We start from the raw sequence: 24,109 nt of genomic DNA, 5'->3' as shown, positions 1-24,109 counted from the left end.
CCGTTCGCTATCGTCAGCCAGTGTATGCAGCTGGCGACCGTGACAGCGGTATTAGCGGTAACGGTGGCCGAAAGAACCGCGGTCGCGGTTAGTCGGACCGCAGTCCACGTCGACGGCGGTTGTGTGCTCTTAAAAGACTCTCTTCGCGACTGCAGCGAACTTTGCTCGCGCGCCGGACAATGAAAGACACAACGGACGAGAATCAAGGTATGTCCCGACGTTGAAAATAAGAAAATGCGGCAAGGAACTGAACGGAATCGCGTGGAGAACCAGAATTCAAAAAATCCCTTGGAAATACATTCTGAGACTGTTACAAATTGCATAAAATATATACCGTGTGTTCTAAACCGATAATAGGAATACAATATTAACAATTCTTGTATTTTATATATATACTAAAATTATTATAAGATTGTCTCTTGGATCGAAACCAGATTCTATTTAGTTTCTACTTATTGTTAGAACGAACTATGTTTGCGACGATGCAGTAGTCGGAATTTGAATAATTAATTACGCCGCAAGAATCAACTCCGATGGACAGCTTTACTTAAAAAGAAGGAAGGAAGACATTAATATCATTGGCTACGGGTAATAAGCACATGCGTTTTGTCGAGCTCCGTTGCTATTTTTACGTCGGCTTGTTTAAGGATCGACACTACATATGTTGTATTCTTTGAACCTTAGCGCATCATGTGAGAGTACGCTACGCTTGTCACGCTCGCGCATATCAATGTGATATGCAGCGCAAACGCAAACTCGTGGCCGCGAACGCGCGTCACAATCGCGTGTCTCGCGCGCCACGTGCGAGGACGTTCTATTTTCGCACCGCGAATTTTCGACGCGAAAACCGAGCGCAGCTCTCCTTACCGTACCCAGCTCTCCGGTTTCTTCAGCCTCGTCCAGACCAATCCAGACCGAACGGAACGTTGTCGAAAACACGTGTTGCCGCGACAGTGCATTCGACAAAATTCAATTTTGAATCCAAGAAATTGTAGGATACATTTGTCGAATACTGTCACACACATTGTTGTCGACAAATATTGCAAGCAACTTAGGAATGTAGGCGACATCCGCGTGTCGACGACAATGTTTCTCGGTCTAGACGAAGCTTTCGTATGACAGCGAGAAGAGGCGGATGTAAATAGGTGACCCAAAGAGCGAACTCCGCTGTATTAGTCATTATTAAATATTGTTTTACCTCCTTCTTCGAAGCAGAGTCGCCACATTCCTTCCTCTTCTTTTCCTTCTTCATCGGAGTCTCTCCATAATTTCTCAGGATAAGTATTTGTCTGCCGGGCCTGGCGGCGGAAAGAAACGAGAAAAAAAGTTTAACTATAAGAGAGAAAGAGATGAGAGGCAAAAGTAAACTGTAAGAGAAAAAGATACGAGAGATGAAATTAAGATGCAGCTAGGCAGAGACTGTAGTCAAAACGTAGACATTAAATAACGTGGGACTGCAATCCCGCTAGTTGAAAATTTACCTAAAGAAGAAGAAGAAGAAGAAGCAAAGAAGAAGCAAAGGTAAACATTCACTTAAAGAAGAAGAAAATATAAATCTTGGACATATATAGGTCCATCTTTTGTCATTGCAGGGACAAATCCACGTTTTCAGATTCTAAAAGTCTCGAAGGAGAGACGTGCAAAGAGTTCAGGAGGTGTGTAATTAATTAAGATGCAATCACGGCGATGTAACTGAACAACTTCGCCTTGTGTTTCATAATGTCGCATTTACTCGCAGTTGAGCGTTAATTATGAATCGACAAGAATTCCATAGACTCGCAAGTCACGCTTTGTTGGAACACGCCAACGATACACGCTCACGTAGCCGCGTGAAAACGTAAAAGTGTGACGTACAGGGTATCCGGGAAAATAAGATTGATCTTAAAACAGATTAAATATATTTCTTTTCAGCTGCATCTTTCGTATATATAAATAAATTTTTTGTCAATCGCGCTGTTTGCGTTTACATTGCGAGCAGACACGTGATTAGAATTTCAAAGAAAAAATGCAGGAAACTGCGAGGGGGGAGATGTGGAAAGCGCTGCCGAGAAAAAGGGAAAAAAGATAAATTTATTTAGAAGAGTGCTTCAGAGATTTCTTTCAGAGAGAATGACGTTTAAAGAATACTTTTTCGAAATTCAGATTTCACAAAGGGTAAAGTGCTTCTCGATTATTCTTCCCCTTTCATAAATTTCGCGTCGAATAGACGCGAGGAATAATGGCCTGAGAAAGAAACTCGAGCTTTCGACTCCGGACACCCTTTATATCGCTCGACTTTGCACATTGCACGTCGCCTCGTCTCTCGCTCGAGGACTCGCGGAAGAAAAGGAGAAGACGGAACGGACACATTCACGTCTGGGGATGTATCCTAGCGAAGTTAATCTCCTGACCGGGATTCGAAATTTGCGCGAGAATCAAAGCGGCGGACTAGGGTTCGTTCCTCGTAACGAGTACTTCATATTTTTTTTTCATCATCCTTTTTCTTTCTCTTCGATGCGTATTATAAATACACACCTATCTTATTTTAAGTATTAGCACATAACACGGCTGTGAGGATCAGGTTTTGAGCGGTATTTATTTCTGCATGTTAACCCAAAAACGGGCGCCTGGAGTGATTTTTACACCCCAGTGTTGAAAGAATAAATCTCTCACGTCTCTCTCTCAGAGTAATTTTAATGTGCTTCTTTCGGTTTTTAAATATTTTTTGGTCTCTCCTTACTTTTTTCAGAAAAAAAATGTTGAGTAAATCTATATAACACATATTATGCTTAAATATTAATAAATTATAAGAAAATCAAAAATATGTAATTAATAACAATGACTTATTTTAATCAGGGTATAAAAAAATCACCCCGGGTGATATAAAAACATAAAAAAAATCAGGCGCCCTGGTTAAACAAAAAGTTAATAATTCTATCTATGTTAATAGTACACAATATTGATAATTTAAACGACCAACTGAGTTAAACGGAGTTTGATCGAAGTTACCTCGTAATCCAATCTTCAAAATCGTTTCAAAGTACGATCTCGTGACGCTGTACGATCGTTCCATCGACTTAAAACTACCCACAAGGATCCAAAGTTAAAATCGGACGTGGAACGATTTTGAATATATAGGATCGGACCGTGCGATTACCACCCCTAACGAACGGAAGGGTTGAACGATACGGCGCACGGCGCTGCCAACCCTAACCTGATCTGACGTACGCTGCGACAGTGCGACGGCGGCCGTCGGGACGTCGGGACGTCTCTGTCCACTGCGGTCATCACCGCGCTGCAGCGTCCGCGACACGTGTCGCGCGGCATGACGATAGGTAAGCTCACCCCCCACTCAAACCCTTATCCTTGGCGATCGAGAACGCTGGTCCACGTTCGAGCGCGGATCTACGGCGAAGAAAACGGACGAGGGAGACGAAAATTAAGCGAGCGAATCTCCGGGGGATGCGACGTCGCAGTGCTGTCCACCCTCCCGCGCGCGTCTTTTCATAGTTTTCATCGATCTTCCACGCGGGAGTAGCGCGTGCCAGCGATAAATGCGACACGCATCGTCGTCGCCGTCTCGTTCCCTAGCAAGACGTTTTGCACATCCGATGCATTTATCCGCGCGATCTTGGACGCTTCGCGTCCTCCGGATGACAGAGCACTCGAAGGGGTGTTTATTAGGGGTGTACATTGCAATCCTTTTCCTTATGCTTGCAGAGACCGACGTGTCCGCGCTGTGCATCGATGTGTCGAGGGTGAAATCGTTGGCCGGAGAACCGCGGAAGTCCGTAAGTCACCCTTACCCTCCGCCTTGTCGCAGTTTGCTGTCGTGTTTGAATTTTTTCTATAGTGACGCAGCCGATTATTATCTCTCGGCCCTTATTCGAAGATAAAAGTTTTATTTTTGCTGTTATCGCTAATTAGGTACTCTTTAACTCTTTGCGGTCCGAATTTATTTATTGTAAATGAGCGAGGATCAAGTGTCTCGTTTAATTGGCGGACCTAATAAAAATAAAAAAATTTTTATTATCTAGAGGGATTTATGAAAATCTCGAAAGTACAATTTGCTCATTATAATTTTGCATCCGATTCGGATGTATGGAAATACTATGCGGTAGACTACCGCGAAGCATAATAAATTGAATCCAGCTCGACGCAGGACATCAAAGGGTTAATATTATTCCGCGTATCTTTATGAAAGTAGTTGTTAATAATTCGATAGAGCTATGCCGCTGCCTGTATATCCTTTGCGAGTGGTACAGGCTTTCGCAGAAAACGTTATCAGAATAATTATCGCATATATATATAACGAGCGTTTAAAGAGATTAGCGCCTCGTATGCAAGAAAAGTATGTATTTCACGAAAACTTTTGCGCCAGGTACTCAATGGCAGTCAATTTGTATCGTGTGATTTATTTCTTTTTACATCACGTAGTGAACAACAAACTCAAATTATTATACAGACAGTTAATGTCGATGCAGTAGATTATTATTATTATTATTATTATTATTATTATTATTATTATTATTATTATTATTATCAGAATAAAAACAAAAAGATACAACGTACAAGTGTACTCGAATGATTATATTGGCGATCATTTCATTCAATTCTGATTTTGTTAATTCAATCGAAGTGACGCATGTCTCAATTATCACGTCACGCCATTTTCACTTCTTCCAAACCAGCTAGTTTATTTGCTTTTTTAATCCCCCGCAATATACTATCATTTAAAGGTAATGTGACTCTCTGGTTTTTCTATGGATACTTTTCTATGGATTACTAATTTTTAATATTATAATCTTGGTAATATGCTTTTTTTTAAATTATATATAACTATAATTATAAATTATACAATAATTTAATATATTTTAATATATATATTTTCCCTAGATAATTTAAAATTTCTTCTACTTTAATCTATTACAGTTTAATTGATTTGAGAACAAAGTTGAATATGCTCTCTGTGTATCTCCTTGTAATAAACAGAATTATATGTCAAAGTAGTGTAGTCGATACAAGCGAAGTTTTCAAAGAAAGTGCTGAGATTATGAATATTAAAGTATCGCTAATAAATAAATGATCGCTTTGCTAATGTGACACTCTCACGATTTATATAGTGATGCATGTTACTTTATAATGTGGTATATTAAACTGAGGAAATATCTATCTATATTTATAGAATTATCAGAGCCGGAATACATCACAGATATGGATATTGTAGCCAAAATTTGATTCTTTGACAGAAGGGTAGAGCATGTGTGCGCGTGTGTATGCCCTTAAGACAAACGGTCGGAGGGTATATTCGGGTTCTATGACAAATTCATAATAATGCATGGTTGGCTATCTAAACAGTTTACAGGTATGCCCATGGTGTGTGTGGTTTTGTTGAGTTTTGTTCCATCATTCCGTCCTGGCTTTTCCATGTTATCACTGATTGGTCTACGAGGGTGCAGAACACACTACATATTGCTTACGATGCTTAGTTACGTGAGCGGTATGGTCTTCTGATTTTACATATCGTAAATTTTGTATTTTAAGAGATTGGTGAAGCCCGTATGCTACCTTAAAAGATATCGACGTGTCCGCTTATTCGCGAAAATCGGAACTTACTTCTTTTTTTCTCTCTTTTTCTGCAAGATCAGTAAAGAAGATGAAAATTTAGTTGGAAATATTCATTAGAGATTCGGTAGGATTAATTACGTTGATATAATCCAATCGTAATTATAACCCGCGATATCACAATGTGTTAAACGATCTTTATTATTAATTGTTACGCAAAGCGGACGATATCTGAGGATTCTGGGTCATGATATGAAATTATCAGAATTCATCTTCCATACATCGCCATAATAAGATTCGTGCCATCAGAAACTGCAAGTAACGTTTATAGATTACGTTGCAATTTGTATTTGCATTAAACACATTATTTGCAATCTTTACGTGACTATACTGCTTAACAGAGAATAACGGTAGCTCGTAAATATTAATAATCCGCAAGTTGTGCTATCCGTAAAAATTAACAGAGAAATTTTTTGAGCTGCAATGTATCGCTCCTGTTACGCAGAATAAATGTTTGTTGTGCGTAATAAACCATTCACCTTTCACTTAAAAGGAGAAGATTAAGAGAAACGCTTTTCATATGGTATGACATAATTTCTGACCCGTGTAATTTCTTTTATAGGAGTGTAACAATGCACACGATGCCGATCCCGGTGGATGGACACCGTTGCTGGTACTGGGCGGTGCCACTTGCTGCCTGGGATCAGCATTACCAGCAGGATATAACATAGGCGTCATGAACAATCCTGCTCATGTTCGTAGTAGACCAATATGCGATTCCGTCGAGCACACAGTGTTATCTGAAACTATACTGTCGTATATTCGGCTTACAGCTTATGCAATCGTTCTGCAATGATAGTATCAGGGAAAAATATAACGTACAGTTGTCCAGCCATGAGCTCCAGATACTCTGGTCCGCTATAGTATCGGTCTTTCTTATCGGAGGTGTGTCTGGATCTTTAATTGCCAGTTGGCTGAGCGACAGATTCGGACGGAAAGGCGCGCTGAGCGTTGGAAATATTTGCGGGATCGTAGGAGCTGTTCTGTTCTTGCTCGTACGAACCATGAACTCGGTCGAGCTTTTTCTAATTGGCCGAGTGATCGTTGGTGAGTCAAGGAATCGTTAAGATTTAACCTTTCATCTTTCACCGGTCCTAATTGGACATTTATAATTAATGTGAAAGCACATAATTATAGCGACAGGCATAATTTTAGCTGAAGGCAAGTACGAGCCTTCAATTTCTTTCTTCAATTTGGTTTTTGAATCTGCGTGATATATAATGTTTCGGAATATTCGTAGGACTTTCCGGCGGTCTAGCTACTGCTTTGCTCCCGATGTACATGACAGAAATAGCGCCTTTAAAATTGAGAGGTGCCGTCGGAGTTTTGTGTCAATTGGGAATCACCTGCGGCGTGCTGATGGGCCAGATCGCCGGGCTCAACACTGTCCTGGGCACTCCCGAATCCTGGCACATAATGTTAGCATCTTTCTCACCGCTATGCCTCATCGCATTATTATTGACTATCACTTTGCCAGAAAGTCCAAAGTATCTGTACATAATTAGAGGGGAACAGGGAAAGGCTCTTAAAGGTGCGTACAGTTGTTTTACGAACGACCATCCGAGTGTATAAGTTTTTTATTCGTTTCACAATCTACGTTTTAGCTCGTGTTTGTCTTCATTACTTTTATATCTTGAATTCTGATTCTTTTTAGAACTTAGTCGTTTGCGCAACATGGACATAATGCTCCTGCAAAACGAGATCGCTGGCTTGCAAGAGGAACTAGCGGTGAGATCGACAAGCGAGACGTGGAGCATTAAGCGCGTGTTGAGAGAGCCGACCGTGAGACTACCTCTATTCTTGGTGTGCCTCATGCAATTTGGTCAGCAACTCAGTGGCATTAACGCAGTTTTTTACTATTCGAACACGATATTTCTCGGGGCTGGCCTGGGAATTACCGGTGCTCAATATGCGACCCTAGGCACTGGTGTCGCAAACATCGGGATGGCAGTTATCTCCGTGCCGATAATGTCGTTATTCAGCAGAAGAAAAGTATTCTTCCTGAGCTGTTACTTATGCATAGGATGCCTTATCGTCCTGCGCATCTCTATCGCACTACTCGTAAGTAAACAGTTGTAGTAGCATTGTATATTAAAATTTTACGATTTTATCATGTTACAATTTCAGTAATATATGTAGATGATGGATTTTATATATATATAGAATAAATAATGTTAAAATTAATCTTTACAGCACAAAGCCTCGTTCATGCCATGGCTTTGCACTGTCTCGGTGCTAGCGTACGTTATATTTTACGGCATCGGTCTCGGTCCTATACCGTTTTTCATCGGCTCCGAGCTATTCGACGTCGGTCCTAGACCTGCCGCTATGTCGTTAGGTAGCGTGTTCAATTGGGGAGGGAACTTCCTCGTCGGGATGATGTTCCCCTTGTTACAGGCTGCGATCGGCTCGTACGTCTTCCTAATCTTCGCTGGGGCCATACTGATCTTGGTGCAGATCAATCAGTACGTAACACAGTTTTATTGTTGTTAGTCAACGCGCGATACTCTGTTCGCAGCGTAACGTGAAACTGTTGTTATTTGTTACAGAATCTACTTGCCTGAAACGCGAGGTCGAAGTACGACGGATATAGCGGCAGCCATGACTCAAGGTTTCAAGTCAAGACCGAATGCAACACTCTCTGCGTAGATCAATTGCTTAACGTAACTCGATTAAGTACTTTTTATACGGTTTTTTAACAAAATCAACAAATTGTTGTTACACTCGTACGCGAGTGACATTTCGCGCGTTGCTCACAACCGGTTTCATACGATCGAATGCACGAGTAATTTATTCGAGCGAGATTCAGGTACACCATGCGAGCGAGTTTTATACACTATCGTCTATTTGTATATATTCCATCCCGTAAATATCGAAAGCAATGGCGTAGAATGGTATCTCGTACACGCGAAGATGATTAAAGTAGCACTAGGATTTTTACATTTTATACAATATCTTTAACGTACGTCCGTAATTATAAAATTTCTATACGCAATCGAATGATCACTGCCAATACGTAACATCAATTTATTCGAAGAGTTGCAATATTTAATGTTCAACGTTCTTGAAAAATCTTACAAAATTTTCGCTGCGCACATATATACCTAGAGTAAATACATATAATTTATACAAATTTGCAACTAGCATCAATTGGGTCGTGTTCTAAAATTGCTGTATAGTTGATCTAGCTGCTCGTAAAATACCAGGCACAGAACCGTATGCGGCGCTATCCTCAACCACGTTGGGAACGTTCCTTTGTACAGGCCGGTCAGACCCTCAGTACGGAATATCTTGATGAGCGCGTCCCCGAGTCCTTTGTACAGGGTACCTTTTCCGTTGGCGTCTGTCTCTGCATTTGCATACGTTTAAAATCACACATTTAATACAAGCTGATGACTTTCAAAGACAGCAATAAAAACGCATAAAGTTCGCTTTCTTTACGAAATTTGCGACGCTATTAAACGGTCTGGCGTTAAGGGCGATACACCAATTCCTCGATTTTCCAAATGTTCTCTCTAATCGAGCGTTTCACATTACGGTCAAGAAACTTTATGACGAGTCCTTTACGCAAAGCATATTTATAGTCACGCGCGTTAGGATCGTATTTATAGTTGCGCATTACGTCGCATTGTATTTATAGTCGCGTATGCCAAGTTAATATATTACCGTGAGATGCGATTCTGAGTCGAGCGAACGCGACAGGAAGTGATATTTTATCAGATAAGAATGAGTACGTTCTACATTTTGCCGAACGAATCCGACTCTCTTCGACGAGAGTTTATACAAAATTTCAATTTTGTGCAAATGTCGTTCATTGTTGTAAGTTAACACACGACACAATCGTGGCCTTTAATAAATCGCGCATTTAACGTAGCAGATACTACGCAATTTCTTGCGCAGTATACTTACGTTGATTGTACAATCGCGTGGCCAGGACGTCGAACGGCTGCATGGTGATGGCTACGCAACTACCTCCGATCACGGAGGCCAAGAAGGTCAGCAGTATCGGGCGATCTGGAAATATCTGAAAGAAATTAAGAACGCTCCGTTGCGCCGTACAGCGACGAGTGATCCTCGAATCTCGCACTGAGGTCTACCGGACTACCGATCGGCGCTTTCATACACGATTCCTCGATTTAGGAAATCTAAATTGCAGCCTTGGTGGAAAAATGTCTTAGATTTTTTTATACAAATTGGGACGTTTTTCAGAACAACTCACATCAGATAAAATGAAATATCTCAATAATGAAATATTTTAGATTTTTCCTGTATCCAACACATCTTTTCACAAGACAATCTAAGACATGAGAAATTCTTAGAAAATTTCTAAGAAAATATAAGAAATTTTCTCACCAAAGGGAGATTAAGATAAGATTTCTTTTATATTTTAAAGTCATGGCGCGCGTGACCGGCATTCCTTTGGTTGCTCGCCGGCCAAATTCCTTTGGAAAATTGCTGGCTTCGACGAGAGCAAAGGAAACTCGAGACCTCAATGCGAGGAGGGAGGTATCTGGAAACGAGCGTGGAGATGATCAAGTGTTATTTACATTTAACGAGCGCAGCCAGTCCGACGCTAATCCGAAGGTAGTCAGCTGCGTCGCCGAGCCAACGAATACGCGCGGCATGTTGGCGTTCCATCCTCGATATAGAGCCGTGACGCCACCCTCCATCCACAGGAACCTGAAGGCGTCCCACGAACCCGAGTGATTGTGCTGGTAGCCTACGGCGATGGATTTCGCGGATTGCGCCTGTAACTGCGTCTTGACCTGGAATAATTGTACATACGATCCGATTAATCCACGTGCGAAGTGTAGCGCGCCGACCCGAAACTTATTACCTACATTTCTAGGCAAATATATTTATATCTTATACCTTTATTAAATCAACTTTTGGCCAGAGATATTTGTACGTGTTCACTAGTTGCGAGCAACTATACTTTTATTTTATTTTATTCCGTTTCTTGTAAATCTATTTCGTAATTAATTTTATTCAAGATCACTTCGTGGCAAATCTGATGTAAAGTATCCTTCAAGTTCTCGAACGGGCAGATGCCATTAAATCTTGAAAATTTTAAAAGTCCTTATTGTAACAGGTGGAGCATATATGTGTACAATTTTGTATGTATTAGAGAGAAGGAACAGTCAACGGAAGAATCAATTTGGAGTTATAGTGTATATATCTTGATGAATAAAGAGACTCAAGGGCGATCGAGTAGATGATTACCAGGTACAACGGACTGCCGAGGACGGCGCCGAGGCAGCCGGCCGTGCCGGACACCAGGGTGGTCCGCAGGATATCGGTGTTGCCTCGCTTGTCGACGATCAGCTCGTACCTCTGGGCGGACTTGTACACGCCCAGGCGGATGCCGTTGAGCACCACCTGGAAGGCGAGCGCGGGCACGAGCCCCGCCTGCAGGGCCAGCACGCCCTCGTGCTTGGCTATGAGATACGCGGCGTGCAGGGTGTTCTTGTAGATCTTCGTGTACGAGCCCCGGGCCTCCAGCTCACCCTGTAACTGCAGCCGCACCTTCACCACGTCCATGGGGTTCGTGAAGAAGCCGGCGCCCACCGCCGCCAGGGCGCCGATCGCGAACTCCACGCCCGGTCTGAGGAAAATAGAAGTTGAGGAGTTAGAGATAGTCGAAAGTAAAAAAAAATTTTCTTATTTCCTTTCCTAATCCTAATTTACGAATGTTGGAAAGTTTATTTAGAAATAGTCGAAAATCAAACGCGATAATATTGTCGGATACACTGAAAAATTATCTTATCTTCCTTTCCTTATCCTAATTTATGAATGTTGGAAAGTTTATTTAGAAATAGTCGAAAATCAAACGCGATAATATTGTCGGATACACTGAAAAATTATCTTCTTTTCTTTCCTTATTCTAATCTACGTAAATGTTGGAACGTTTAGAGATAGGTCGAAAACGCGATATGTATTTAAAATTATCTTCTTTTCCTTCCTTATCCTAATCTACGAATGTTGGACAGTTTATTCGTTACTCTGTTCGTTAGTGCAAAAGGAAAGGGAAAGAAAATAAATCTTTCAATCGATCTAATATTTTCTATTTTAATTTTATCAATTTTTATCAATATTTGCGCAAATAGTATAGCGTTTGTATTTGTAAATAAATAGTCGTCACGTGCAATAGTAAAATAAGATTCGTATGAAAAGTATTAAAAGATTTGTCTTCCTATATTACATAAATTATAAAATTAAATTTAATATATATTATATATAAAGAATAATTAAATAAGAATCTTTAAATTGGGAAATTCTTAATATTACTCTTTTTAACAAAAAGTCACTATCGATTATTCTTAATTCATTGATTTAGTAAAGTGATTTCGATTATCAATTTTACAAACTGAACTACGAATTCCTTTTGATTCACCATATCACTCGCGTCCCCGGAAGTTATCGAGCATAAACGCGCTATATAGGGTGTCCCACTTAGAGAGTCACTTTTCATAAACTTTTTCGTCAGATATTTTATTAATGAAAAAGTAGAAGACCATCGTGCATTTGTCAGTCTTCAAATTCATCAAAACAAACTCCGAAAGACTTAAAGATCTTATTTTAATTCATTTTGAATCGGAGCTTAGGACTCGAGGACCCTTGAAAAGTCTCTTGTCTTCATTGAGAGAACGTGAGTTCCAACACAAATCGAAAGCAGGAAAGAAAAGTGACTCTTTAAACACCTCGCACTTCGCGTAGCCGCGTCAGAGTGACTGGCCGGTCGATTGTTACGTAACACTCGTGAATCACGCGCCGCCGGCTAAAGCGGCACACAACTAGGCGAGATTGGGTCAAGAATAGTCGATGAACGAGGACGATGAAACGGGACGGTGCGCGACGATCCGACGCGATGAATGAAAACCCGTAACACAATGCTCACGTTTTCTCGGCGACCGCGCTCATCTCTCGGATGGGAAGAGATAAAGAGAGAGAGCTGATTTTTTTCAAGCTGCTCCGATCCCGCCGGGGAGCAACAGCGGTTTATATCGGAGCGCTGCGCCGGCGGCGTCGCGTGCGTACTTACGTTCGTATACGTGTATGTAGCAATCCTGACGTATGTTTACATCACATCTCCCGCGTCGACAGCGTTTACACCCGCGATAACAGCTACTTAATTATCGGACTGTATTGCATGCTGCAACTTTTAGCTTAGGGGATATATGAATTTCTAATATCTCAAAACATTTCAAAAACCTCGTTCTCTCGAACAAAGTAACAGACTATCCTTAATAGACTATCTAATATAATATAAATCGTTTATCTTGCAATTTGTATTACAACCATTTATGTTACAAAAGTTTCAGGAACTTTATCTGAAACACTTTCGACACAGACACAAAGAACGTATTTCTATTCTAAATGGATCCCGTTCTTCGCATATGCTGACCTTTACCCTGTTTTTATCTTTTCTAGTAATTCTAGAGTTTCTTTTTCTAGAGAATTGCTATACTTGGTATTAGTCGCGCTTTTGATGATTATTTTAATACTTTGTTTTCGCGAGTTGAGAAATCGGGTTACGTTATCATCAATTTTAATAGAACATATTACCATCTTATCGTCATAGGCTTAATCGAATAGAAACATCTTACCGATCCATCAAAATCACTGCTATCAAACAACGAAGAGTCTCGACACAATTTTTTTCATTTCAGGACGATAGATTTCTTTTGCATATATCCCAATATAGCCTTCTTGAACTAAAAAAAGCTACATAAAGCATTTTAAATTAGAGATAAACTTTATTGTGAGTGCTTATAACTAATACCTAAACGCCGTCCACGTTGCAGAATAGAGGAAATTTTATTTTCTTAACGGTAATCACGTTAGATATACAATGTAATAAAAATTCTTAAAATTAATTGGAATAAAATTTAGTTATAATTACGAAATTATGTACACTTTATACATGGAAACAGGTCCTATATTCGTTAGCCCAAGCCAACAAATAGTCGATTTCTTCGATATCCATCTTGAAATAATGTAATTACTAGGCGACGGATAAACTTCCACCAGCTTTGGAAATCTTTGCGATCTCCTCCTTGAATTTTGCGATAGTCTCTTTCGCCAGGGTCAATTTCTCTTTCAAATCTATCACTTCGAGTCTTATCTTGTTGCGTGCCTCCATGATGTCCTTCATCGTAGATTCCTTCAATGCCTCAACTGCAGGAATAGATATAAATTTGTTAAATTATCATCGAATTAATCCAAGACGAGACAATTACAGCGCAATTATACGAACAGTCTGTATTGTGTCGCCAAACCCCGAGCGTTATAGGTCTACTGGAACTTAGTAGATGTTGCATCAACGCGGTTGGATCTTGAAAAACTATCTCCTCGTAAAATTCGGACACTAGACTTTTCTTCCCCAACTGTATCTCAGGCGTCGATTGAAACAATTTCAGTATGTGATATATTGTTACCTGAAATTAATTCACTTTCTTTACGGCTGATAAAATAACACTTGGATTCGGCAAGTATCTTTCTATCTCTTAAAGGTGAACTCGTTCACTTACGGGACGTTCGTTCGGATCGTGAAAGTAGATCTTAATGACTATCTCGAATTCTCCCCAGCCCGTTTCCGTCAACTCGTACGGCGGCTTCGTCACAATACGATTAGGATTGTTGTAACTCTCGTGCAACTTGAAATGCACCTTCTTCACGTAGGTGGACATATCCTCGTTGTGGTACGGCTTGACGTACACGGTCCATTGATGCGTGTGTCCATCCTCCTCCCTCTTCTTGCCAAAGTAACGTGCTACATTTCCGTAAACTATAGGCTTGATTATGGTAACTCCCTGTCACGAGCAAACCATTCAATAAAGTAACATGTCAACTTTTAAAAATTAAACGAATAAAAACAGGGCACAAAGCCGTACCGAGATGTTCGTGTTAAGTTATTTAATGAACATTGGTTGTCAATTTTTATCATGCAAATCTTATGGCGCCAAAATATTGTAAGTTATGTAATCGATATTATGTATGTTTTTTATTTAACTGAACTAGTATACATTTTCTGTACTTTAAGTGAAATGGGTATATTTTTGAAATTTAGCGAAAGCGAAAAGGGAAGTTATAGCGCGGTCCAATGCAGCAATAAAAAACAAACCTATCAATACAGTTGTTCATTATTATTTTTTAGGTTACCTTCACTCTACCACCAGAATCTGGACCAAACTCGTTCGTAGATGCCATTACGTACGTGATAAGCTTGAAAAATCACATATCTTTAATAAAGTCGCGATTCTGAAAAATTATTCAAACAACATTCTCTTTTTCAACTATGCTTCCAAGTTTTTTCTCATGTAAATTATAAAAATATTAAGTCTGTTTCTTTTAGCTGCACTGGCTGAACTGGTGCACACTAGTGCAGTAAGGTAGAGTGAAATATGGTCTGTTCTTTACAGCTGAACTGGCTGCACTAGTTCAGAGTTCATCCTTTTCCTTCCAATGTGGTGTAAAAAAGATAAACTCTGAACTAGTGCAGCCAGTTCAGCTGCAAAGAACAGACCTATAATATACTTGTCTCACTCTAACTTATTGCACCAGTTCAGCCCAGCTAAAAGAAACAGACGAATTTACTGCAATTTTTCAGCGCTACGTAACGGACGCCGGAAATACTAGAAATCAATATGGCGGCGCATCACCGCGTACTTTAAATATAAATTCAATACATCGTTCATCGGGATATATTAGAAAATGTAGAATAAATTTTTGTGAGAAAACCAATATCTCTTAGTAATTAAAAATAAAATTTTATTCTATACATCTTCGCTTCTTCGCCAGAAATATATCCTGTATAACTTTTTGTATAATTTTTATAAACACGCTTACCTTTTATTTTCCCTCCTGCATTCTGTAGAAAAATATTAAAGATGCTTCTTACATCCTGATTAATATCTTGCATTAATATTCGTCATGTATACCGAATAAAAACTCATTCGTGTTCTGAATAAATAATGCAGTTCGCAGAATAAATCTCTCCTACATAACTCGTCAAACAGGAATATCTAAATCAGTAGGTGAACTCATAAAATTGCATGTGTTATTTATTATATATGTTTCTCATCGATCGAGATACATATCCATAATCGAAATCCGTAATTCAGCTACTTAATATATACAAGATCGCAACGTATATGTTAGACAACGGACTGAATTGTAATGTGTTCGTTAGCTTGAATCGGAAGTATTTATCGCACAATCTAAGGTATTGTACTATGTCTCGAATACCTTTACGTAGTCGAGTGTATTATTATCAACGTCACAATTTTACGATACTTGGATCCGCCTCCTGGAAGTCTCTAAGAAGCATCCGACAATTTTCAAGATAATGTTTGAAATATGGATGTAAAAAAAAAGAGAGAAGAAAAATCTGCTTTCAAATTCGCGAGAGAGCGCTTCGAAGTATCTGCCGAACGAGAAAGGGATACATAGGATTCTGTTGTGGAACCACATGTAAACATCGTGTAAGTATTGTCTGTCAGGATATATACTTTTCTCCGGCAAGAAGCAAATACTTCAAGGCGCGCACTGGTCGGAGGACACACGCGCGAGTCCATACGCTTGTCTAGAAAAATCAATCTTGTCGTCTAAAAGACGCGTTATACACACGTTCATCAGGCTCTTCTCGTCGACGATCATCCCTGTATCACATATGTTCTTCTCGCTACCTACCTAGACCCCAATCAAAAAATATAAAAATCACAAAACACACGCGCCGCAGCGTGTATGCGATCGTCGCACGGAACCTGCGTCGTCGTGGAGGATCTTCCACTCGTGCCCTATGGGCTTTTTTCATAGGGCACACCGTCGATCGCGCTTCGTCTCTAGCTCGCTTTTTGACACGTGTAGGAAGAAAAGGGCTCGGATGCGCGCTGATTCACGTACGCGAGAAGGGGCGGGCGGCAGCCAGCTGCCGAATCTATGCTGCTTCAGTGTCTCGGTATATCAATGGTAGGGAATAGCTGCGTCGTGCTTTACGAAATTCGTTGTTATCACGTGCGTAGTAGCTTCCCCTTCCCTCGGAATTGCTCGTCTAGATATCCCGGGATCTGAAAATTGAAAAGTTCCACAACGGGCATTTTAGCGTTTACCGAAATACGTGCGCTGCGGAGAGAAAAAGAGCAATCTACATGATAAACGCAGACTGAGAAGGATATGTTTCTCTATCGAGGATACATGCTCTACCAGATTTGCCACAAAGAGACTTTATTAGCATTGAAACAATTGAGATCAGCTGCTATGCTACAGCTCCGACCTTTGAGCCTTTAATGGATAACTTTGCCCTCGCGGTGCTATCGTTATCTTACGCAAGAATATATAATATTGCACATGTATAAGTATAATTTGCCTTGTGTAAGGGGATACAATCCATTTACGTATGTCGTCTACACTTGCATTCTGTTAATCCTCTATAGATATATTGCCCGAATATAATTAATCTCATAAGTTTTTTAACTAAAAGATACAATCTTCAAAAATATATTATTTAATTCTATCGTAACTGAATTCGTTACTTTTCCTAATCGATCGGAATATATGTTTAATTTTCTACATAATTATCGACAACCATTACATTAATAAATATAAATTCTAAAAACTGTTGTCATCGCTGTGAATAAGCTTAATATATGAATACATATTAGTGTTTAGTACCATAACAATTTCGCAATATCGATGCTTATACTTATACTTTCTGAAAAAATAGCACATATAAATATAAATACAGATTAATAATTGCCCAGCAAGAATATGATTGTAAAAACAACAATATTTTAACAATTCAAATAAGGCTAACATTATGTGACGTTATATAACATGATTTTATATAACGTAAACATATAAAATTTATAGTAAAGCACACAGGTAACACGTTTGTGTCCCAGATCCATAGGAAAAATGCATGCGACGAAATTTGTATGAAAGTTCATAAAAGTGGTTTGTTTTTTGACGGATGCAAATGATTTTAGGATGAGGTTTTGATTAGATACAAGAAAATAATTCGTTTTTCCACTATAGCTAACAGTGTCAGGTACTCTGGGAACATTAAAACATAAGCGACGCACAGGAATTAAATATTTTATCGGTGTAGAGTTTCGGTGTCGGAAAATTAGCAAGCAAGCAGGAAGGTACTTGCTCTCGCCATCTCCATTCTCAGCAAATAAAGCACGCTCGAGGGAGGAAAACACAGTTGTTACGACTTTATTATGATAATTTCTACCTTTGGTTTCGGCCGATGAGTGTCCACGGCGTCTATCGGCAGGCGAATCTTTTCCATCTTGCAGCCGTAGGCGACCGGTGTTAATTTCACAATGGTATGCAAAGGTACTTCTAAGTACGGCAATTCATCTGAAATAGGAAGACCTTGATCTGAAATAGGAACAATTTGGGCCAACCATATAGAAATAAAAAAGCGGACAGCTCGGAGAGAGATATTTGTTTCTGCGTGTTAATGGTCGTATTAAAGAAGAATTTACACAAAGAGAATACTGAATAAGAATAGCTACTCCGCCAAACGATCGAGCAGACAATTACGTCACTATAATCCGTTTTTGCGTGCACGACCATTTATCATTTATTTTCTCGATACATTTTAATACGTCGAAGGTTAAAAGTTGCGCTTAGCGTCTCGATACTCCAATCTCTCCATTCTTGGGCGTCATCACGTGCTCAGGCGTGTTACGTATCGAGCACTGACGACTCGAATCATTTTATTTGCACATGCAAGTAATCGAGAACATATTTCAATATTCTATGAGATATTAAATAATAATAAATCAAAATAAATTATGAGATATATACTGACCTGCATTTTTGTCCAAGAAGTACGCGAGTAAACACCGTATGACCGCTTGATGACTGACGACTAAAACGTTACCCTGACGTTCCAGCTCCATTATCACGGGCTCCAGTCGTGCAACGAGATCTTCGTAACTCTCCCCTCTTGGATAACGATACGAGAATTTGTTTTGATCTCTCGCGGCAAAGTCCGTAGGATATTTCGAGGCGATTTCTTCATAAGTCATCTCTTCACAAATACCCTGTGATTCACAAAGAGAGGCAAAGATGAGAAATTGATTAATTAGCTAGTCTATCCAACGCTTTAACTTACGGCGTCAATTTCGTTGAGAGCCTTCCACCTTTCCTGCGGTGCCTTTACGTCAGCCGCGCTCTGAATGGTTCTCTTCAGCCAGCTAGTCCAAACTCTCAAACCCTATATGCAGATACAATATCGTTTAACATAACACTGTCTGTTTAACATAACACGGGATGAGATTGCTTCAAGAGTCAAGTGATCGCGATCAAAGTAACATGCGGAGAACAACAACGCTTTACATAATTCATGTAAAGTATGCACATTTTAATCTTTGAATATGTAGTATTTATCCTCAATTATAATTTTCTTAAATGGTCGTATCTATTTATCTTCATATTATTAAAAAACGGAACTATAATGATCAGAATCAAAATTAAATAACAATTTTTATTGCGAGATATATATATTGTATATGTAAAAGCATATAATAATTAAATCGATAAATTATATGTTGAAAAGGTCAAGGAAAGCTACCTGTATGTTCTGATTACTGATATAGTCTGCTAATGCCTTGGCATATTCATGTCCCCGCTCGCTCAAGTCCGAATCGCCGCCTATCCTGCCATCGATGTTCATCAGGCTCTCACCGTGTCTAGTCAAGTAAATCGTGCGTGGCACAATATGAATGTTCATAAGATAGTAAACTATTCTACTTTGTATATGGCCTTCGTGCTTATGGACCAGCACCTTCTCGCCGGTGTTGTATATTTTCATGAACGACAGGTCGCTTTCGCGCTCCTCGTCCAACGGCTGATATTTCTCCTGATAGTGCTCGATTCGCAGCATGAAATCCGCGAGCACATCCTCCTTCTTCATATTCGCGTAATCCGGACTGCTGACTTTTACCTTGCAATAGAAATCATCCTTATGGAACATATAATTTGTGAATCCTATATTTATTAATATAAATCATTAATTGTTAATATACGAAAGACTGTGACGTAGTAACAAACCGGTACTTCCATAATATTCTGCTCGACATTCTTCAAAACCATTTTTACAATATTAATCTTATTAATCGCAAAAGTTAAACTGGAGAGAGTTGATATTAATTAATTATTCTCATATATGTAGTGTAAAGTATAACATTGTCCAGCTGGCTACCTTCTGTTTCTCAAGTACATACTTCCATAATATTCTGCTCGACGATCTCCGGATCATTGCACACCGACTCGACGAAGAAGAGCTTGAAGCCCATCTTGCATACGACGATGTCGTGTATGAGCTGGCGTCTCTCGACCGTCGAGTTGGTGGCGTCGAAGACGGCCACCTCGCCGTCGCCGCTCTCCAGCCACTGGCAGACGTCGTTCAGGGCGTCCTTTGCGCACTGCGTGCGTATCGCCATGGCCTTTATGTTGTCGGGACGGAAGAACTCGTGGCACTGATAGGCCGTGGTGGCGTGCCGCCTGTACTCGCCCAGGTTGAAGACCTTCGTGTTGATGCCGATCCAATTGAGATATCGGCACAGCTTCTTGGATATGTAGGTCTTGCCGCGAGCCGGCAGTCCGACCATCGCAATCACATGAGGCTTGTTCACGAAATTCGCACGTTCACCTATGGAGAAGATGAAAATATGAAAATTACGTATCTAATAGAAATTGATATTGGACGAGAAATAAATTCCAGGAAATTAAATATATGAGAGATCGTTAATCCCTTAACTGACCGAGTTATTTCTGTTTCATCTGTTTGAATTGAATATGTTATGTCATATTGATTTCAACGCCAGTTATACGATAACCGAAAATCCGCTTCAATATTACAGTATCGAGATATGCTAAATTCCGTTTCCGCGCGACAGATGTTCGTTCTGATTTCGCAATTAATATATTATCAGCTGTAATTTCGCTAGAACTGTGGTTTACAGTTTTATGCATGTATGTACACACACACACACACACACACACACACACACACACACACGCGCGCGCGCGCGCGCGCAATTAAAATTATAACACATAAAATTTGTGTCATATACATATATACATATATACACATATATATATATATATATATATATATATATATATATATATATATATATATATAATATTTAAAAAACATGTCAAATTTTATATAAGACCTTCGTCGTTACATCATCTTGTAAGTAATACAAGATGTCTTAAATGTGCGACGTCTTTTAACTCTCTTACGAAACTAGGTCTAATCATATACCAATACGAGACACTTGGAAAATTGTTTTTCGTCTAAATCTGACACCTCTTGCGCGATAAGTAGAATGTATAATACGCGCGCAGTTCTATCATTCTAATCGCAAATCTCGAATTTCTCTAAAGAATGTCTGAGATATCAAGATATAATATAACATACAGATACACTTGAGAGTCAAGGTATGTCTGAGATACATATATTTGAAGAAAGATAAGATACTTTAGGGAATTTACCCGAGGTCCTTTTAACTCTTTATAAAATATAATTATTATTATAATCAATCGTATCGCTGTTGTTAATCATAATCCGTCGATAAGTAAGCCTGCCTGCCTGAAGAGTAAAGTCTGTAGTGCGTGCCCGGTTTTGCATTTGCGTATCTTCAGTCAAAATGAGTCATAATAATCTCAAGTGGCCAGTCTTATCGACTTGGAGTTGAAGATATATTATAATCGCTTTTTCATACGCGGATACATACAGAATTATTATAATTTTTTTTAATATCTTGATTGACATTATCCTTTTTTCCTCGGATATATTTGATGCGCTTGGCGCGTTATCTCTTCTTCGGAACGATATTTATCTAACGAGCCTGCTTCCTTGAAAGGCGATAATATGCATATCGCCGTATCAAATTATTTGTCCTCGCGCGCGCGAAAAAAATGAAACGTAGCCAGTTCCGTCAGCACACTCGGAAAAGAGAGATTCTTTTCGCTTTTTGGCGTTGAGTTCCTCGGGTTGAGTTGCTCAAGGTTGTTAGTGGAATAAAAATCGATGATTTTAATCTTGCAGTCCCAACGCGATATGCCACATGCGTCAAGTATACGTTCCGCTTGTCAAAATTTTCCTTCGGGAAGACAATAATGTTTTATCGATGCTTATTTTTTTTATCTTTTTTTAATTCTTAAGACCAGAAAAAGATAAAAAATGATAGGAACGAACACAAGAAGAGATAAATATTTCTTCTTTTATCTCATTGTTTCCTTTCCTGTTCAAATAAGTCGCTACGACGAGAAAAAAGCTGCATAATAACGCAGGATAATTAGAAAGATACACAAAACAATGTAGTTAAAAAGATCTCAAGTAGACGCGACGATCGTTAAATTCTTTTATCGTCTTTACATTGGAGATAAAGATATCAGGTAAACAAATAGGATTTCATCTTCTGTCGTTCCTAAAAAAAATACACAGTCAATTCTTGAACTAGAAAATCAAACCGCGTGCTTTCTCCTCGAGCGGGTTGAACGCGCACGTTTTCCCAATCGCGTTTTCCGCTCTTGCGCTTTCCGCCGACGGGGGGCGGGGGGCGGGGGGGAATCGCGCCGATCACCGAGACGGCAAACCGGTGTGGTCGATCGCATATACGGGGGAGAAGACACCCGGTACATTGACCGCGAGATCGGAGACCTTGAACTTCCTCCGAATCGCAACCGCGAGCTCACGTTCCTCGCACGTGTTCGATCTTACGAGTGCGTGGGGGAGGGGTGACGAAGGGCGAGAGGAGAGGGAGGGAGGGAGAGACAGAGAGATATATAGTTGGGGTATATGTCGTACGTGCGCGAGAGAAAGAGAGAAAGAGAGAGAGCAGGAGAGGACTCTCAAAATATTACCTCGTATCGGGAACGGCTTCGTCTGGATGGTGTCCGACGTCGGCGGGGTGTAATCCGTGTAATTCATCTCGATTTGGGAGTCAGTCATACTATGCAGAGCTGATCCGTCTCGCCGCGAAGGAGGGTGACGACGCGAGATGGGGAGAGTGACGGAGAGCGAACCGTGGAAACGGTTTGCGTGCATTCATGCGCGCGCGAGCCAACCCCGAGAACCACGCGCACCGTACCGACTACGCGTACTGACTGGTACTGACCGACCAAGAACGAGCACGAACGACGGACGGTCGGGACTCGGGAGACGGCCGCCGCCGCCGCCGCCGTCGGGTATCATACGTCACCTATCAGAGCGGCGCGGTGGCAGGGAGAGAACCTCAGCCAGCTCCGGGCCGGGTTAGGTGAGTTAGGTCTGCGATAATCGGAGCTGTCGCATTTCGCATTCTGTCTCTCTCTTTCTCTTGCGCGCGCGCGCACGCGCGCGTGATTCACATTTCCGGATTGTCACAGCCCTCTTCTTGAGGTGTCTTGAGGATTCCTCCCTGATAAAAGGGATAGAAGGGTCTGTTACTAGGCAACCTTGTTCACAATGCAGGGAGCCTATGTGGCCAATATCCAAATCCAAGTGAGAAAACTGAGAAAGATAATCAGATATATGATTTGTTTCCATAGAAACTTTCAAAAATTTCTAGCCCAAACAGGTATGTACATATACACGTCACGTGCAGACTCAGGCTACTGCGACGTGCAATGTGAATTGTCACAGCCGGTCGCCATTCGCATTCACACACATTCACGTGCCGGTTGGAATGACGTTCCTGGTCGCTCTGTCCAAGTCGTAGTTAGAGATACGTTTTTATAAGCTGCATTGTTACGCTCTTTGCATTTAGAATGAAATAATATATAATGTAGACACTGGAGAGGAAGAAATGGAGCAAAGATAAGAAACACAAGAATCTGCTACTGCTCTATAATATATATATAAAAAACAAACCCGAAAAATTTGTTATATTTTATGTTGAACTCGAGTCCAAGTCTCCATGATCTGTCGTACGATCATCCAGATTCAAGCAAAATGTACTTCCTGAAGCATCTCCTGAGATCAATTCAAGAATGCAGTGTAGTGTGACACTGTGTATAGCAACAGTTTTCAATCATATAATTTCCTCTTCCTGCATTGAATAACAAAAAATTAATAATTTGTTTACATTAACGGAATAGTACTTATATGCATATATATTGTTAATAGTACCTGAATTAATCGTATTATTAGTTCAACTAAAAGGGCAAAATAGCCGGGCTCGAGGATGGATTAAAGGAAAATTACCGAAAGAAGATTTCAAAGAAGATTTCCTTTGCATTGTTGAATATCCTTCTCCTTTCTTTCTCCTATTTCCCCCTGTGTTCTATACAATACACAGACTATAGGGCACGGGAAGGAATGTGAGCAGAGAACGGTAAGTAAAATGATTGATTAGTGAGCAATGCTATAAAAAAATGTAAAATATTAATACATCCATAAGAAGGTAAATAGGCATTATCTATAAAAAAGAAATTAATTGAAATATAATTTTATCACAATTAAAAATATAATATGAATGAATATTACAAGGGGATG

At 40.0% G+C, this 24,109-nt stretch overlaps 4 protein-coding genes and 1 long non-coding RNA gene across 14 annotated transcripts; 2 read left to right on the top strand and 3 right to left on the bottom strand.

Moving 5' to 3' along the window:
• The first annotated feature begins 46 nt into the window (after window positions 1-46).
• On the top strand, window positions 47-10,502 carry LOC139773067 (solute carrier family 2, facilitated glucose transporter member 1). Of its 4 annotated transcripts, none has more exons than XM_071707283.1 (10): window positions 95-207; window positions 463-588; window positions 685-3,314; window positions 3,700-3,770; window positions 6,167-6,298; window positions 6,378-6,651; window positions 6,845-7,135; window positions 7,259-7,665; window positions 7,798-8,069; window positions 8,154-10,502. In XM_071707283.1, the coding sequence occupies exons 3-10, from the start codon at window positions 3,305-3,307 to the stop codon at window positions 8,251-8,253; spliced, it is 1,557 nt and encodes a 518-aa protein (XP_071563384.1). In that variant the 5' UTR covers window positions 95-207; window positions 463-588; window positions 685-3,304; the 3' UTR covers window positions 8,254-10,502. The 4 variants fall into 4 exon arrangements, with proteins under 4 accessions (XP_071563383.1, XP_071563384.1, XP_071563385.1 ...); XM_071707284.1 differs by having other exon boundaries at window positions 463-2,432; window positions 2,930-3,314; XM_071707285.1 differs by lacking the exons at window positions 463-588; window positions 685-3,314 and adding an exon at window positions 5,165-5,344 and having other exon boundaries at window positions 192-207.
• On the bottom strand, window positions 8,618-12,953 carry LOC139773069 (solute carrier family 25 member 35). 7 transcript variants are annotated; one of them, XM_071707294.1, is made up of 5 exons: window positions 12,647-12,953; window positions 10,828-11,209; window positions 10,152-10,370; window positions 9,514-9,628; window positions 8,618-8,953 (listed from the first exon to the last, which is right to left on the bottom strand). In XM_071707294.1, exons 2-5 carry the CDS (start codon window positions 11,143-11,145, stop codon window positions 8,751-8,753), a joined length of 855 nt encoding a protein of 284 aa, XP_071563395.1. In that variant the 5' UTR covers window positions 11,146-11,209; window positions 12,647-12,953; the 3' UTR covers window positions 8,618-8,750. The 7 variants fall into 7 exon arrangements, with proteins under 7 accessions (XP_071563395.1, XP_071563390.1, XP_071563389.1 ...); XM_071707289.1 differs by lacking the exon at window positions 12,647-12,953 and adding an exon at window positions 12,503-12,639; XM_071707288.1 differs by lacking the exon at window positions 12,647-12,953 and adding an exon at window positions 11,973-12,481.
• Window positions 12,954-13,403: 450 nt separating this feature from the next.
• Window positions 13,404-14,980, bottom strand: Gas41 (YEATS domain-containing protein 4 Gas41). Its single transcript, XM_071707295.1, has 4 exons — window positions 14,767-14,980; window positions 14,136-14,417; window positions 13,862-14,042; window positions 13,404-13,782 (listed from the first exon to the last, which is right to left on the bottom strand). The coding sequence occupies exons 1-4, from the start codon at window positions 14,812-14,814 to the stop codon at window positions 13,610-13,612; spliced, it is 684 nt and encodes a 227-aa protein (XP_071563396.1). The 5' UTR covers window positions 14,815-14,980; the 3' UTR covers window positions 13,404-13,609.
• A 670-nt stretch (window positions 14,981-15,650) lies between these two features.
• On the bottom strand, window positions 15,651-22,874 carry Pfrx (6-phosphofructo-2-kinase/fructose-2,6-biphosphatase). Its single transcript, XM_071707287.1, has 7 exons — window positions 22,498-22,874; window positions 19,845-20,272; window positions 19,193-19,564; window positions 18,734-18,835; window positions 18,428-18,662; window positions 17,843-17,970; window positions 15,651-16,673 (listed from the first exon to the last, which is right to left on the bottom strand). Exons 1-7 carry the CDS (start codon window positions 22,679-22,681, stop codon window positions 16,617-16,619), a joined length of 1,506 nt encoding a protein of 501 aa, XP_071563388.1. The 5' UTR covers window positions 22,682-22,874; the 3' UTR covers window positions 15,651-16,616.
• Window positions 22,875-22,963: 89 nt separating this feature from the next.
• On the top strand, window positions 22,964-23,484 carry LOC139773074 (uncharacterized). The gene is made up of 2 exons (XR_011718254.1): window positions 22,964-23,116; window positions 23,184-23,484. It is a non-coding gene; the product is annotated as an uncharacterized lncRNA (long non-coding RNA).
• The last annotated feature ends 625 nt before the right edge of the window (window positions 23,485-24,109 follow it).

The sequence above is a fragment of the Temnothorax nylanderi genome, unplaced genomic scaffold (genome assembly GCF_030848795.1).
Source record: "Temnothorax nylanderi isolate EJ_2023f unplaced genomic scaffold, tnyl_v1.0 TNYL_tig0057_pilon, whole genome shotgun sequence".
NCBI classification, from domain to species: Eukaryota; Metazoa; Arthropoda; class Insecta; order Hymenoptera; family Formicidae; genus Temnothorax; species Temnothorax nylanderi.
Note: the sequence above shows the minus strand (reverse complement) of the source record. Positions and strands in the feature narration are given on the sequence as shown.

Coding starts and splice junctions, on each gene's coding strand:
- LOC139773067 (XM_071707282.1), top strand. CDS start 180: ATGAAAGACACAACGGACGAGAATCAAG. Junction 6,652..6,844: donor AATTGGCCGAGTGATCGTTG/GTGAGTCAAGGA, acceptor GAATATTCGTAG/GACTTTCCGGCGGTCTAGCT. Junction 7,136..7,258: donor ACAGGGAAAGGCTCTTAAAG/GTGCGTACAGTT, acceptor GATTCTTTTTAG/AACTTAGTCGTTTGCGCAAC.
- LOC139773069 (XM_071707288.1), bottom strand. CDS start 12,076: ATGAAAAGTGACTCTCTAAGTGGGACACCCTATATAGCGCGTTTATGC. Junction 9,629..10,151: donor ACTGGCTGCGCTCGTTAAAT/GTAAATAACACT, acceptor AATTTCTTTCAG/ATATTTCCAGATCGCCCGAT. Junction 8,954..9,513: donor CACGCGATTGTACAATCAAC/GTAAGTATACTG, acceptor ATGCAAATGCAG/AGACAGACGCCAACGGAAAA.
- Gas41 (XM_071707295.1), bottom strand. CDS start 14,814: ATGGCATCTACGAACGAGTTTGGTCCAGATTCTGGTGGTAGAGTGAAG. Junction 14,043..14,135: donor ACGATCCGAACGAACGTCCC/GTAAGTGAACGA, acceptor AATTAATTTCAG/GTAACAATATATCACATACT. Junction 13,783..13,861: donor TTGGCGACACAATACAGACT/GTTCGTATAATT, acceptor CTATTCCTGCAG/TTGAGGCATTGAAGGAATCT.
- Pfrx (XM_071707287.1), bottom strand. CDS start 22,681: ATGCACGCAAACCGTTTCCACGGTTCGCTCTCCGTCACTCTCCCCATC. Junction 18,836..19,192: donor TCAGTAATCAGAACATACAG/GTAGCTTTCCTT, acceptor ATCTGCATATAG/GGTTTGAGAGTTTGGACTAG. Junction 16,674..17,842: donor CTCATCGGCCGAAACCAAAG/GTAGAAATTATC, acceptor TTCAATTTTCAG/ATCCCGGGATATCTAGACGA.